Source organism: Ursus maritimus, unplaced genomic scaffold (genome assembly GCF_017311325.1).
Source record: "Ursus maritimus isolate PB19 unplaced genomic scaffold, ASM1731132v1 scaffold_21, whole genome shotgun sequence".
In the NCBI taxonomy this organism is placed as follows: Eukaryota; Metazoa; Chordata; class Mammalia; order Carnivora; family Ursidae; genus Ursus; species Ursus maritimus.
The window spans coordinates 51892655-51906666 of NW_024424564.1; the positions used below are offsets into that span (position 1 = coordinate 51892655).

Consider the following 14012-nt stretch of genomic DNA (forward strand, 5'->3'; position numbering starts at 1 on the left):
GGGGGTGGGGTGTCCACCTTCCTGTGACATCCAGCAAGTCGGGGCCAGGACCAGGGCCCTGCTGACTGCCACCTGCAGCCCCCATTGGCTGGCTTCCATTCCGGCAGGGTCCCCGGTGCCTGGACCGCCGCTGCCGCTGAGCGCGTTGTCCTGCCTGCGGCGATGCGCGCGCAGCTCTGTGAGGCCCTCCCAGCACACGGTGCGCGGCCACTCTGTGCCGGGGCCAGTGCATGGTGCCGGGTGCCTCTGGGAGGTGACTTGTCCTTCTGAGCCTTGGTTTCCTCATCTGTAAAAGGGATAGAGTCATGGTCACTTCTCAGCGTGTGGCCTATGGCAGAGCAGATACTCGGGGACCCCGGAGCCCTCGAGGGCAGGCTTTGTGCCTTCACCCCTGCATCTCTGAGCTGCCCCCCCATCGCCGGTGAGGGGAGTCAGGCCCATCTAGTGAGCATCTTCACCCAGCGCCCCCGCCCACCCCGTGCCCTGCGTCGGGCCACTTGGGTCCTGGGGATGTACAGGTTCCCCTCTTGCTTCCTCGGCAGGTTCACAACGTGGCGTTTGCCTTTGAGCTGATGCTGGATGGAGGGCTCAAGACACCCAAGGCTCGCCCTGAAGGTAATGCCCCGCCCCAGCCCTGCCAACCGCAGCTCCCGGGCCCCCTGTGCCCTTAGCTCCCGGGAGCAGGAGGACTGTGCTGGCGGGACCACCGACGCTGGTCTTTGGTAACTGCTTGGCCTGGAGGACACGTGACCTTTGCCCACGAGCCTCGGGGTCTGCGCGCCCCTGCAGATGAGATGCTGTTTCATGCCCTGCGAGGAGATCGAAGGCTTGCCGCAGCAGGATGGGCGTTCGGTGTCTGACCCTGCAGGGATGAAGCACGGTCGTGCCGTGTGTGGGTCTGAGCCGCAGCAGGGAGGCACGGGGAGCCGGCGGTGGGACCACCAGGGCAGGGGTCCTGGGGAGCCAGGAGCAGGCCTGGCTTAGCCCCCTGCAGCCCCTTCCTCAGACCTGCCCTTCCACAGAGGGCATCGGACCTGCTGGCTGCCTCCGGTTCGGTGGCTCCTGACCTCCTCCCACTGCAGCGTTGGCCGGCCCAGGGCGGGGGGGTTGCTGGGGCCGAAGCCTCGGGCCTGGGGAGACTCTGGGAGCCCCGGGTGCATATGGGAGCCGTCAAGTTTATTGTGAGGGTACACTGGCCAGCAGGCCGTTTCTCCTTGGTGAATCTTGGTCTCCTTTGCAAAGGGAAGGCAGGAAAGAGGGTGGTGCCGACTCTCCACACTTCCCCCCTGCTCTGACGAGCTGAGGCTGGAGACACTCTGGGACTCGGTATAAGGGCAGTTGTTGGTTCACGGCAGCTGCTCAGCCAGCCTTCCCCTGGAAGAGATGCTATTTCTCGCTCTGGGGTTGAGTGCTGCAGGGGGAAAGCAAGACCACCATCATTCTGTGGCCCAAGAAGGGCCTTTGGCATCATCTGGTCCAATGGGCCAGTTTTACAGGCAAACAGACCGAGGCCTAGAGCGGGGAGGTCACTTGTCTAAGGTCATAGAGCAAGTGAGGAGAAGACCCAGGTGTCCATCTCACCAAAGAAGGCAGCCTGGACTTCCTGGGCTGTCGGGTCCCCTGAGGGTCCTGCCGAGGGCCATGCCACGTAGCCCTTTGCTTGACCTTAAGGAGGCAGGAGGGAGCAGCAGCTCCCACCCCTGCCCTGCCCCAGAAGGCCCGCTGTCCATCCTGGCACAGGTTGGCCCATGGGTGTTGGACCCCAGCAGATGTCCTTGGCTGTTGGAGACCCCACACCCATAGAGGCCACTGGTCCCCAGACTTGCCCGACATGGGGCCTAGAAGGGACGCAGGACCATCCCCGTCCTGCCATCCCAGGTGCTTGCGGAGAGGGCTGGTGGCCCGGGGCCTCCCGCGGCAGCCCGCGTCTCAGGATGGCGCTGCCTGGGGCGTCCTGGATGGGGTGGCTGTCGGTCTTGAAGCTGAAGCATGCTGCTGCAGACATGACAGGCGCCCCGTGCCCCCCCACGGGCCGGCACCAGGGCTCAGGGACTCTTGCCCCACCAACGGTGTCTCCGTTTCCTTCCGCAGATGTGGTGAACCTGGATCTCAAATCCACCCTGAGGGTTCTTTACAACCTGTTCACCAAGTACAAGGACCTGGAGTGATAGCAGCGGGCTGCAGAGGCTCTGCGGGGCAGGGAGGCCTGCCAACCTTGTTCCCTGCCCCCTCCCATCCCACCACCACCCCACCCGGCCGTTCCTGGTTATTGCTCTGAAGCTCCCTCGTGTAACCCGCAGTGGGCAGGGTCCTTTGAAAACCCCAGTGTTGGCGTGCCCCCCTCCCATGCTGTGATACTTGTCGGCCCTGATCCCACCCATATCCCTCAGCCTGGGGAGGGGGTGCCCCACAAGCCTTTCCATGGAGCAGGTAAGGGCCACGGCCACGGGCGAGCAGAAGAGCACCCACGGCTCTGCAGGAGACACAAGCCAGCTCGGCTGTGGTGGGGGAGTCTCCTTGGAAGCAAGGCCTTTTTAGTAAAAAGTATTTTGTAGTTTTAAAAACTTCCCTCTCAAGTCTCAGGAGCTCTTGATGGGACAGGAGGGCCCACCCCACGTTCTGCTTCTTGACCAGCCAGTGTTTCTCATTTACCCTTTGCACGAGCATCTGAGACCCAGGCGACCCTCGGTGGCCACTGTGCGGGAGGCAGGATTTGCTGGAGCAATTTCTGTTTTTTTTTTTTTTTTTGGTGATGACCAAGTGTGCTATGTCAGGAGCCTGATCTAAAGCGTTGCTTGATAAATCTCAGAGGCCCTGTTTGGGAATAGATGCATCTTCAAACTTCTAAAAAGCGGAGTCTCTCAGTTTGCAGGGGCCACCATGGCAAAGCGCCACAGACGGGGCTCAGGCAACAGCAGTGGATGGTCCCCCAGCTCCGGAGTCCAGAAGTCCAGCATCCGGGCAGGGCTGGCTCGTCCCGAGGCCCCTCTGCTGGCGTGCAGATGGCCGTCCGTTTGCCGTGTCCTCACGTGGTCCTCCCTCTGTAGCTGTCTGTGTCCTAATCTCCGCTTACAAGGACCCCCGTCATGATGGATGAGGGCCACCCGTGTGACCTCGTAACGTACTGACCTCTGTAAAGACCCCATCTCCAAATACGGTGACATTCTGGGTACTCAGGCTTAGAGCTTCAACATACGGATTCTGGGGTCACAGTTCAGGCCTTATTGGGGGATATGAAGTCTTCACATCGCTCCTCCCCAGGGTGGCTTTCTGGAACCCTGCTGGCATCTCCCACTGGGCACCCCTGAAAGGAATGCTGTTCACCCCCTCCCCGCTCACCTTGGCTCAAGAGAGGAACGGGGGGGCCCCTCTGCTGGGGGGGCACCTGTCCTGTGTCACACAACCCCCCCGCATGGCAGCCTCCTCCCTGGGCTCTCAGCATCTGCTGCCCAAGCAGGACAGGCCTTTCTCGTCTCTGGTTGTCACCTGCCTGCTGTCAATCGGAGCGGTTGTGCCGGTCGTTAATATTACATGGAACACCGGCGCCCACCACTCAGGAAGCCCTGTACTTGCTTGTCTCGGCTCTGCTGCGAGGCTGGTGCTACTTTCCGAGGAGCCGTTCCGATGGAGGGGGTTTCCCAGCAGGGGAGAGAAATAATTAAAACAGTATTACAGCATCTCCTGCGGGATGCAGCGACATTAAAGGGCCACTCTGGCATAAGAGCCAAGGCTGGAACGTTCTGTGCCGACTTCGTTACACGCGTGGCATCCCAGCCGGCTGCCAGAGCCTTGGAGGCCGGTCCTCCGGCTTTCGCAGGCGGGCCTGGCCAGGCTGTGCCCATCCCCGGGGGTCCCGGGGGCCGAAGGACGGGAGACCAGCATTTGGGAAGAGTGCAACCTCGGGGTTTTTGGTGCAGGTGGGCAGCTCCGGTGGGCTCCGTGCCTGGAAGGGGAGCAGTGGTCCTGGGGGACGGGGAGTGCCCTTCAAGCCGTCTGTGTTTCTGGTAAAGGGGGTCCAGAGATACGGGCCAACTGTGAGAGGCATGCTGGCCTCACGGAGCCGACTGTTCAGGCCACGGTTCCAAGGCAAGCAGGTGCTCTGTCGTCCAAACTGGCTTTTTTCAAGTGGGTTCCCTGTGCTTTACACATTTCATTCCGCTGTCCTCTCTGAATCAGAGTTCAACGCGAGACCCTGGCGTTCGCGTGGGGGGCACAGTCTTGAGGCGGATGGCGGGGTGAACTCTGGGGGTGGCCTCTCCTCCTGTGATCAGCCTCCTGGCTTAGCGACCATAGTTGTAAGCTTCAGGGTCTGCCATGCTGGGGCGTCTTCTTGGGGTAACTTGTGCAATAGAAGCCACTTAATCTCAGAACGTTCTAGAACCCTTCCTCCTCAATTGACCCACCTTTTCAGTGAATTGTTTTTCTGTTGGGGGGGGGACCCTCCACATGAACTAAGTGGAAGCGAGATCATTCGTGCCCGAGCAGCACCGGCTCAGGGTCTGCGGGGCCCGAGCGAGGGCCCGGGCAGGGGCCGTGAGACGATCATCTCTTATCCTTCTCGGAGCGGCTGTTTGAGGCTCCCGCTGGCCACGGGGAGGCTGCAGCTTTGCTTCCCTGAGACAACCACAGGGTCTCATGCACGCAGAGCCCCGAGCCCCGTGGGCCCTAATGTCCTAACTGGATGGGACAAAGAACCGTGCTCTAAAGGAGCTGAACGCTTTTTCTCACTCTCTTCTGCGCGCCCGTGTTTCATTGTCTTTTTAACTGTTTTAAGCCATGACGCCTTTGGATGTCTGGGTATCGAATAAAAGACGCGAAAGCCCTGGCTGTGTTGCCAGCACCGCCCGCCTGGCTCCTCCGTGTGCCGTGGGCCCCGCTGTGAACCCGACCTCCCCGGAGTCCGAGCCTTGGGTGGGAAAGTGCTGTGTGGTGCCAACGGTGTGCTGTTGTTATTTATTCCAATACAGAGCTCGGGAGTGTGGGGCTGTGTGCTGCCTCTGTTTCTTTCTGTGCGTTAGTGGTCCTCGGTCGCGGCCGCCCGGAGCTTGGGCCTGGAAGCTTCCAGACCGGCAGGTGGGTGGAGGAGCAGACACGCAGCCCGGTGTGGGGGACGGGCCCCGCGTGGGTTGGGCCGAGGCGTTCCTGGGTGGGAGCCACGAGGGGAAAAGAGGGGACAGAGTCACAGCCGCAGATGAGTCCTAGCGATGAGCCGAGCTGGGTAAGTTGGCCCGTCAGGCTGGTTCAAAGCGGCACGGACGGTGGCCGCGGGCTGGTGATGCTGGTGATGTCGGCTGGACAGCGCCGCTCCAGGGGGCCGGTGTGCTCCTTGCGCTGCAGGGCGAGGGGTCCGGGTGACCCTCGATGGTGGCCGTGCTGTAAACCTTCCCTGCAGAAGTCACGGGATGATTCAGGGGGCTCAAACTTTCCTCTATGCGGCATTGAAAGTGTCCCTATTCAAGTATCGCTGATCCGCAGAGGCCTTGGGGCTGTAAAAATACGAAGGGTCCCAAACTGCTGCTGGAAAGGACCCAGCTTCGGAGGGATGCCTGGTCCAAAGCTGCGTCGTTCCCGCGCAAGTACGGCCAGTTCATTATCCCGCACTTTCCACGGTGGAAATTTCCCTCGAGTTCCCCTCACCAGATCCATCATCCCTTGCTCGCTTAGGATCTGCCTTCCTCAACGGTACCACTTCCTCTGTTAGCCCAGGTCCAGTGGCCGATGCCTGGTGTCGCCGTAGTTGCTTGAACAGGAAGGAGTCTAATACTGGAAATGAGGCGACCCCAGAGCCTCGGGGAGGCTAGAGCCGCAGTCTGGGGACAGAGCCCCCATCACGGACTAGTCCGATGACCCCGCAGCGCCCGCGGCCTCTGCGGGAGGCTAGTGACTGGCTGCTGGCTCCCGAGGCATCAACGTTGGGCCAGATGTTTCCCGACGACCCCGGAGACCCACTCCTTGGTGTCTGGTGCCCGGGCCTCACCGGGTGCCTGGGTGGGCTTTTTTGCCTCTGCCCTCCATGGGGATTCTGCTGGTGGGAGGCCCTGGCAGGAAGGAGGGTAGGGGGCGTGAGCGTGATCAGGGTGTTGTTGGCCCTCTGCTGGGCCACCGTGGGTCAGCGTGCCCCCCTCTACCACAGCCCCTGGCTGGCGGCCGGCTCAGAGCTCCTGCCATCTCTTGGGCTCTGGTGTCGTCCCTGGCTTCTGCCCCGTTGGGCTTCAGAGTGGCAACAGCACCCTCGTGTTGCCAGTCCCGGGGGGCAACACCGTCTCTTCTAGGTTCCCTGAACCCGGCCCCACCCGACGCTTTGTGAACCACTCTTCCGTTTTCCCATTTGGACGCGCCATCTCTTCGGGGACCTGGCAGCACAGTGACCCCAGGGCCACGCCGTGCCTGCCACACTCGCACAAGCCACGCCGGTGTGTGGGCACCGCTGCTGCCCACCCCACTGCGCCACAAACCCCGGGCTCCCACGGGGCCGTCGGGGTGGCGGAAACGGAATCCTGCCCCTCTGTCTTCCTCTGTAGGCGGGGATGACAGCAGAAGCTGCCCCCAGTAAAATCAAAGCCCTCAGGACCGTCTGCTTCGTCGTCAGTTACTCAATAAACATTAGCCGTAATAACCACTAATACTTTCTGTCATTTTTGTAAGTTCTCGTGAACAACGCCTCTTTCCTGCGCACACGCGCCCTTGTTGCTGCTTCCCACCTGCTCTGCCCCTTTTGTGGCAGAAACACGGTGCTTGGCTTCCTGGTCCCTCAGCAGGGTCGCTGCTGCCGTGAATACTGTTTCATCCTGGCTCAGAAAGATTCGAGTGCAGGACCCCAGCTTGGATCCGACCTGATCGCCGGCCATCCTGCCATCCTGGGGCCTCTGTCCTCAAACTCCGTAACACCTTTGCACGCACCGGTCCCTCCACCCGAACATTCTCACACATCTTTAGCTGGCAAACTCTTACTCATCCGTCAAGGCCCACTTCTCTGGAAGAACCTCGTCCCCTCGGCCACAGCAGCCGACAGCATTTGTGCATCGAGTCGGCTTGCTGTCAGGCGTTGTTCTAGACACTCGGACACAAAGACCTTCAGACCTGCCGTAAGGAATCCTGCCCACGACCTCTTTTAGGGAAGGCGGTTAGGGAAGGCTTCCTGAAGGCGCTGGCGTTTAAGCTGATGGTAAGGATGAGACCTTGGCCCCTTTCAAAGCTGGAGCAGGGGCTTCTAGGCAGAGGAAACTGTAAGGCATGTGGTGTGTTCGGGAAGCAGAAAGGCGGTCAGCGTCGCTGGGGTTTGGAGATGGGAATGATCTAGCTGGCAGGTCGGTCAGGACATACGCTGGGCCGTGCAGGCTAGATTTTACTTTAAGAGAGCTGGGATGCCATTGGTGGGTTTTGAGGGGTCTGGGACCTGAGCATCCCGGACAGGGGTTGGGGTATGGAGGCTGGCTGCGGGGCTTGAGCAAGGAGGCACCTGTTTGGTCCAGGCCAGACGAAGAGGGGAAGAGGGGCTGGCTGGCTGGGTGGGGGTGTGCAGGTGGAGGGACGGCCCGACGCAGGGCTCACAGTTCGCTGATCGTGGGGGTGTGGGGGTCTCTGGCCTCAGCGGCTGGCTGGCTGGCACTGTCACTCGGAGCTGGCGAGGCCGGGAGGGACTGGCTTGGGTTGCGTGGTGGGGAGAGGAGAGGGAGAGAAGGGAGACATTGCAGACCTGAGGTGCCTGCGAGGCATCTGAGGGCCAGGAGGTGTGGCTGGGTGGTGGGGGCTCCGGGGACAGAGCTTTCCGGTGGGGCCGTGGAGGCAGCAGTCCCTGCGGCCCAGCGAGGAGGAAGCTCCGGCAGACGCAGCCGAGCAGGCCGTGCGGAAGCCACAGGCCTGGAGGAAGTGAGCAGCGCGCGTGGCCGCGGCCTTGCCCCGGCTGCTCCAGCCCCCCACGGCTGGGAACGTGACTTTTATTTGGAAGCCAGTGATCACGAGCTACGAGGCCTTCATTTCCTGGTGTGGAGGAGGCAGCCGGGTGAGTCCTCCTGGCGTCTTAGCTCACGGAGCCCCCGGCTTGGGTCTTTCTGCCTCTAATGCTTGGGAGCCCGAGCTCACCGAGGGAGGGCTCCCAGGGGCTTGTGGAAACCGACCCCAGAGAACACAGCCTTTGCTGAGGCCGCACAGGGAGGGAGTCGGGCCAGGCGGAGCCCTGAGCCCCTGTGCCCCTCCAGCCACCCAGGCTTAGAAGCGGCCGTTCCTCCCTCCAGGGCCGGACAGGCAGACAGGCAGCATCCCATCGTTTGGCCAGGCGGGCAGCCTCCCTTTCCACCTGCCGTCTCCCCCAAGCTTCATCCAACGCATGGGGAAGAGGGGCCACCCAGTTTCAGATGCAGGAACTGAGGCCCAGGGCGGGGAGGGGCTGCCCGGGGCAGCCGATAGCTTGAGGCTGTTCCAGCGCTCTGTCTACTCCATGGCCTTCGGTGAGCTCGGAGTCCGGCCCTGCCCTGTAAAGATCTTCAGGACCAGAAAGGGAGGGGATTTGTCCAAAGTCATACAAGGAGAATGAGGAGGAACCAGCCTGGAACCTGGGCTGCCTAACCCCCAGGCATGGTTCTTTTCTCTGGCCGCATCCTTCAAACTGAGTCCTGTCCAACAGGTGGCTTGGAGGCCTACCCAGGGGGTAGCGTTGGCCCCACGGCTATGTTCTCCCCCATCCTCGACTCAGGGCAGGATGGAGCCGCCAGCAGTGTCCAGCTCCCTGGGCTGGCTGCTAGGGTGATGGGGGGCTGCAGCCCCTGTGAATGCCCCCATCCTTGGGGGCCTCCCCGGGGGCTGGAGCTGGCCACCATTCTGATGCATGACACCCCAGTCCCAATGTCCGTTTGGGACCAGAAACGCTGGGGAAGATGCGGGGACCGAAGAAGGGGGCAAAGCTGCGGGCAGAGCGGGAGAGGAAGTGAGCGCCGGGAAACAGGAAGGAGGTCAGGGCCAGCTTCTGAATCTGCCCCATCGCGCGGGGTTTGAGCCCAGCCCCCTGCCCGTAACAAACATGCGAAGGGGGCTGCACACAGGCTGTAAATGCTGGCCCCTCCCATGCTGGCATGAGCAATGAGACCCCCAAACCACAGAGCGGCCAGGGTGATAAGCCCTGTTGTAGAAAGCCTCGTCTAGAACCGGGCCGGGCAGGGCCAGGCCGCCCTCTGAGAGCCAGGCCTGTGTGGAGCGTCAGAGGCGTCTGGGGGATGTTGGCATGGTCTGCTCGTTCAAAGGCTGGCGGTGCCCCGCTGTGCCCACCTGCCTCGGGCTCAGGGTCCTGGAAGAATTGGCCCATGCCTACTTCTCATCAGGGGGACCTGTCCCCTTGTGTAGGCAGCCCCCGCCCTCTCTCCCTGTGCCTCGAAGCCGGGAAGCAATGACTCACAGAGCGAGCGTGGGGCTCCTGGGATGGTGATGCCTTCTATCCCCTGCACCCCCAGGGCCAGCGAGGGAGAAATGGAGTCAGAGTCCCTCTACAACCTGCTGCAGCTCCCTAAGGTGACGGGCCCGCCGGCGGAGGAGGACCTCCCACAAGGTGCCGTGTCCAAGTGGGGCGGGGGGGCCGGGCAGGGCAGAGGGGGTGAGGGTCTGTACAGCAGGAACCCAATAGGTGGGTCTGGGCACCGCCTTGCTTTCCAAGTTGTCATCTGAGCCCCCAGTTCTGTTCGGCCCCCACGAATGCCTTCTGCTCCGTCCTTGACAGCCCCCTGCCCCGCTTCCAGAAACTTCCGCAGGCATCCCCATACCTCTCATGACCACACATCTCGAGGTTACTGGTGACATTGAAGAGGAGATGCCAACTGCTACTATTTATTCAGGAGCGGCGTCTCATTTTTTTGCTCTGAGGGTAGATGTCCCTGCCTCCTCGACATACACGAGGAAACTGAGGCCCAGAGAGGAACGTAGCAGGGAGCAGGTGTCTCCATTACTGTGGTGGGGCTGGGATTCTGAACCCAAGGAGGGCGGCTCCGGCACTGAGTTTCTGTGCCCTCCACGCAGTGCTGACGCCTCGCGGGATGGGGGCTGGTCGATCTGGGGGTGGGCATAGGACTGGGCAAGTCCACAAGCCTGTTCTCCGAGCTCAGGGAGCTTGTGGCCGCTGCCCCTGAAACCTCCCTTCCAGGAGACAGTCGGAAAGGACAATGTGGGTGCCCCAGGCCGTCCTCACCCTGTTACAGAAAGAAGCAAAATAGGAAGCAACCCAAAGGTCCCGCTCAGCAGGGGCTTTAAGCGAACTCACTGGAATTTATGTCACCTTTCAAACATAAGTATGATGATGGAGAGAAAGGGTGAAATCATTGAAGTGAAAGAGCAGAATGCAGCCTGTTCTCGAGGCTGTGAAGACAGCCTTTGGAGATGCGCGGTGTGGCCGGGACCCCCGGGGCGGTGCCCCCAAGAGACCCCCGGGGCAGTGAGCGAGACCCCGGGGGGCCGGCTGGGTGGGAGGGGGAGCAGCGTCGGGAGGCTGACTTCCTTAGTTGTCTGGAGCTCTCTGTTTATTGAAGGTTTCAGGCTGGAAAGCGTCCTTAGCAAAACTGCTGTTAGTGGTAGGGCTTAGTTATTTGAAAAAATATTTATTTTTTGTTTTACAGTTGATTTAGACATACTGCAGTACTGGCAGGCGGAGCTGGAACGTGGGATGACTCAGCGGCAGGAAACCTGCTCCGGGAAGGGGCGGGGTGGGGGGTGTACCCCCAGAGCCATTCGTCCACCCGCTCCCCCGAGCGTTGGTCCAGAGCCTGCCGGTGCCGAGCGGGGTAGATAGCCCTCCTACTTGTCAGGAGACATGGGGCTGGGTGGTACGTGAAGGTTCTTGGTACATCCAGGAAAGGTCCCCGGCTGAGTCATATGAAGACAGAGACATTGCATTTTGTGAACTTGGCCAAGGCAGTCCCCACGTGGTGACTCCATTTCCCCCGTGTTCACTGACGCTAGATAATCTTGTAGTTCCCTCTCAGCCCTGACAAGTGTGGGTTCTGTGAGTCTAACGTCAGGAAGCTGCCGACCAGGGTCCTGGGGCTCGGAGAGTCGGCCGGGGTGGCCTCGGTGTCCTGCCCACGCTGGGGAGCCAGAGAGGCGCAGGGGGAATCCGCCTCGGCCCCTTGGTGCCCGGTCCTGGGCTTGTGTGAGCCCTGCGCCTTCTTAAGTCAGTGGGTAGAATTGCCAGATAAAACACAGGGGGCTGAGTTAAATTTGAATTTCAAACAAGAAATAGTTTTTCAGGCTAAGCGTGTCGCCAAAATATAAATATTGTTGTGCCTGAGGACGAGATGGTGCTCATGAGGGAAGTGAGAGGGGAGGGCGTTTCAGGTGTGGCGGGAACAGAGTGGGCAAAGAAAGAGGCGTGGAGGACGAGGCGTGTCTGGGAAATCCAAGTCACTTTAGACATTCGATGCTCAGGGTGTGTGTGCGTGTGCCTGTGTGTGTATGTGCACATGTGTGCGCGTGTGCGTGTGCGTGTGCGCGTGTATCGACGACTGTGTATGTGCATGTGTGTGTGTGTGCCTGTGTGTGTATGTGCACGTGTGTGCGCATGCATGTGTGTGCGCATGTGTGTGTGAGTGAGAGAAGCAGCAGGACCAAATTCCCCTCGTGTCAAGGGGCTGCATACAGCTGAGCTGCAGGGAGAGAGCTGCCCGGCTCCCTGCAGGGTCCCCACACGTGTCACACTCACCTCTGCTTCCAGGAGAAAAGAAGAAATACCTGCCCCCCACTTCCCGGCAGGATCCCAAATTTGAAGAACTACAAAAGGTACAGCAACTCCCTGTGGTCTCTCCTGATGTCTCTGCAGGGCGTCTTTTCATCATCTTGGGGTGCGGACAGCAGGCCACCCCTCCCCTCTCTGACCTCAGGCTGGCGGGTGGTGACCCTGCAGGTCCCCAGCAGGCCTGTTGAATGACTACATAAAAGAACGTTTATTGAGCACCTACTGTGTACCTTTACATGGCTGATCACAACAAGTCTCACGACGGTTGAGACGGATCTGCTGTTTTGCATCCCATGGAGCGAATAGGGAGGCTCAGAGGGTTGACCTGACCTGTGGGGGACACAGGGCTGGCCAATGGCTGACCAGAGCTGGAGTTTGACCCAGGCCCCAAACCCCGTGCTCTTTCACCAGTCCGAGGCCATGGAGAGCTGGCAAAATGGGCAGGAACGGGCGTGGGTCACCTGGGTTACCCAGTCTCTCCTCGGCTCTGAGTCTGTGGCTGCTGGACCAGCTGAGCACAGGCAGGCTCAGGCCTCTGTTTTCCTCCGCCCTACTTCTCCAATCTCCACATGGCCTTTCTGTTGCCTCCTCCAGGGAGGCCTCCTGGCCTGCACCACCTTCCACCCCCAGATCATGGCCATTTCCCCTCCCTTCCTTTCTGCCTCCTGTTCCCTCACTCCCTCCATCCCACCTTTCCCACCATCAGAACCAGCTCGTTCTGACATGTCCGGTGCTGACACGTCTTGGTTTGGGCTCCTCCAAGAGCCGAATCCTGAGATAAGGGTTTGGGTGTGAGTAACAAGTCAGGAGGTAATGGCAGGAGACAAGGAAAGCAAGCGGAGAGGGGAGATGGGGAGGGAAGGGGCCACGGGGCAGGTGCCGCTGTGGGAGCTGAAGCCTACTGGGCCCTTCTGGGAGCAGGTGCGGGAGGCGGAGGTGCTTGGGGGGTTTACTCACCATCTCTGGAGTACCTGGCGCTGCTCCCTTAAAGGCACAGGGGTCTGCTTCCTGCCCTTGTGGCCTGTCGAGCCCCAGCAGGGTGGGGTGCCCGGGCAGAGCTGCAGGGGGGACAGAGGGGTGCCCCACAGCCACGAGTCTGGGGCATTGGGTGGGACACCCACTGCCCCTGTGCCAGTGCCCTGGGGCTGCCGCCACTAAGTGCCATAAACCACGTGACTTAAAACGAGGGGTTGATGCTCTCCCAGCCTGGAGGCCCGAAGTCTAAGCCAAGGTGTGGGCAGGGGGCTTCCTCCTGGAAGTTCTGAGGGGGAACCCATTCCCGGCCTTTCTCCTGCCATCAGATATCTCTGACACCCTTGGTGTCCCTCGGCGTGTAGACGCGCCTCCCCAGTGTGTGCCTTCCTCGCCACGGAGCCTCCTCCGTGTTCCCGATACTGTGTCCTCCCTCTCCTGAGCTCTCACCGGAAGTGCTGCTTCGTGTCCAGATTCCTACCAACAGCTCTTGGAGGCCATTTAGGCTTTTCCTGTCAAGGGTCTTCAAAGCTCTTCCCAATTATCCAGTCCCTAAGCCACCTCCCCACGTCCAGGTACCTGTTACAGTAGCTTCCCGACACCTTGCACAGGACAAATGACAGCCCCACTGTGCCCTGGTCCCTGGTGAAGACAGCCCCACAATGCTCTGGTCCCTGGGAGCCTAGAGCAGGACCCTAACGCAGCCTGGGAGAGCAGGGAGGGCTTCCCAGAGGAGGCAGCGTTTGACCTGGTCTTGAAGGATGGGTAGCAGTTGGCAGGTGGGAGGAGGGCAATCCGGGCCAAGGTCAGAACTGAGCCACGTGGGGGAAGAGGTGAGGAGTGGTTCGGGGTCAGCTGTCCCCCTGGGGTTTTCAGGTGCTGATGGAGTGGATCAATGCCAAACTCCTCCCCGAGCACATCGTGGTCCGCAGCCTGGAGGAGGACATATTCGATGGGCTCATCCTGCACCACCTTTTCCGTAAGTGGCGGCTCCCAGGGCTGCACGGGTCTGGGCCCCAGCCCCCCAGCCCGGCCCCTCCAGGCCCCCACGGGTGGGCTCCTCACTCAGCGTCACCCTCCTGCCCCCTGTTGAATGTCATGTATGGAGTGCCTGCTGTTTATAGTCTCCCGGGGGTTAACGGAAGAACCCGGGTCCCTGGCCTCGGGCTGCACCCAGCTGCTGGAGAACACAGGCCAGCAGTGAGACACCCCGGGCGGGTGGAGGTGGGCTGGACTCCTGCCCGGGGGGCCCTGTCTTAGTCTGGAAACACCTAGTGCTCCCCAGGATGCCTTCACTCAGCACTGCCTCCCGGCCCCGGGTGGACCCCCC

The 14012-nt window shown here is 61.0% G+C and overlaps 2 protein-coding genes across 3 annotated transcripts in view; both read left to right on the forward strand.

Moving 5' to 3' along the window:
• The window catches only part of PARVB (parvin beta), a 98131-nt gene extending 93150 nt beyond the window's left edge, over window positions 1-4981 (forward strand). For both annotated transcript variants that reach the window (XM_040637679.1, XM_008702905.2), the window contains exons 12-13: window positions 543-615; window positions 2092-4981. In XM_040637679.1, coding sequence (XP_040493613.1) covers window positions 543-615; window positions 2092-2168 — 150 coding nt within the window. In that variant the 3' untranslated portion in view covers window positions 2169-4981. The remainder of the gene's footprint in view (window positions 1-542; window positions 616-2091) is intronic.
• A 2861-nt stretch (window positions 4982-7842) lies between these two features.
• Window positions 7843-14012, forward strand: part of PARVG (parvin gamma) — a 22424-nt gene continuing 16254 nt past the window's right edge. Inside the window, exons 1-4 of the mRNA XM_040637683.1 lie at window positions 7843-8002; window positions 9444-9538; window positions 11690-11754; window positions 13559-13661. Of these exons, the coding sequence (XP_040493617.1) occupies window positions 9460-9538; window positions 11690-11754; window positions 13559-13661 (247 nt within the window). The 5' untranslated portion in view covers window positions 7843-8002; window positions 9444-9459. The remainder of the gene's footprint in view (window positions 8003-9443; window positions 9539-11689; window positions 11755-13558; window positions 13662-14012) is intronic.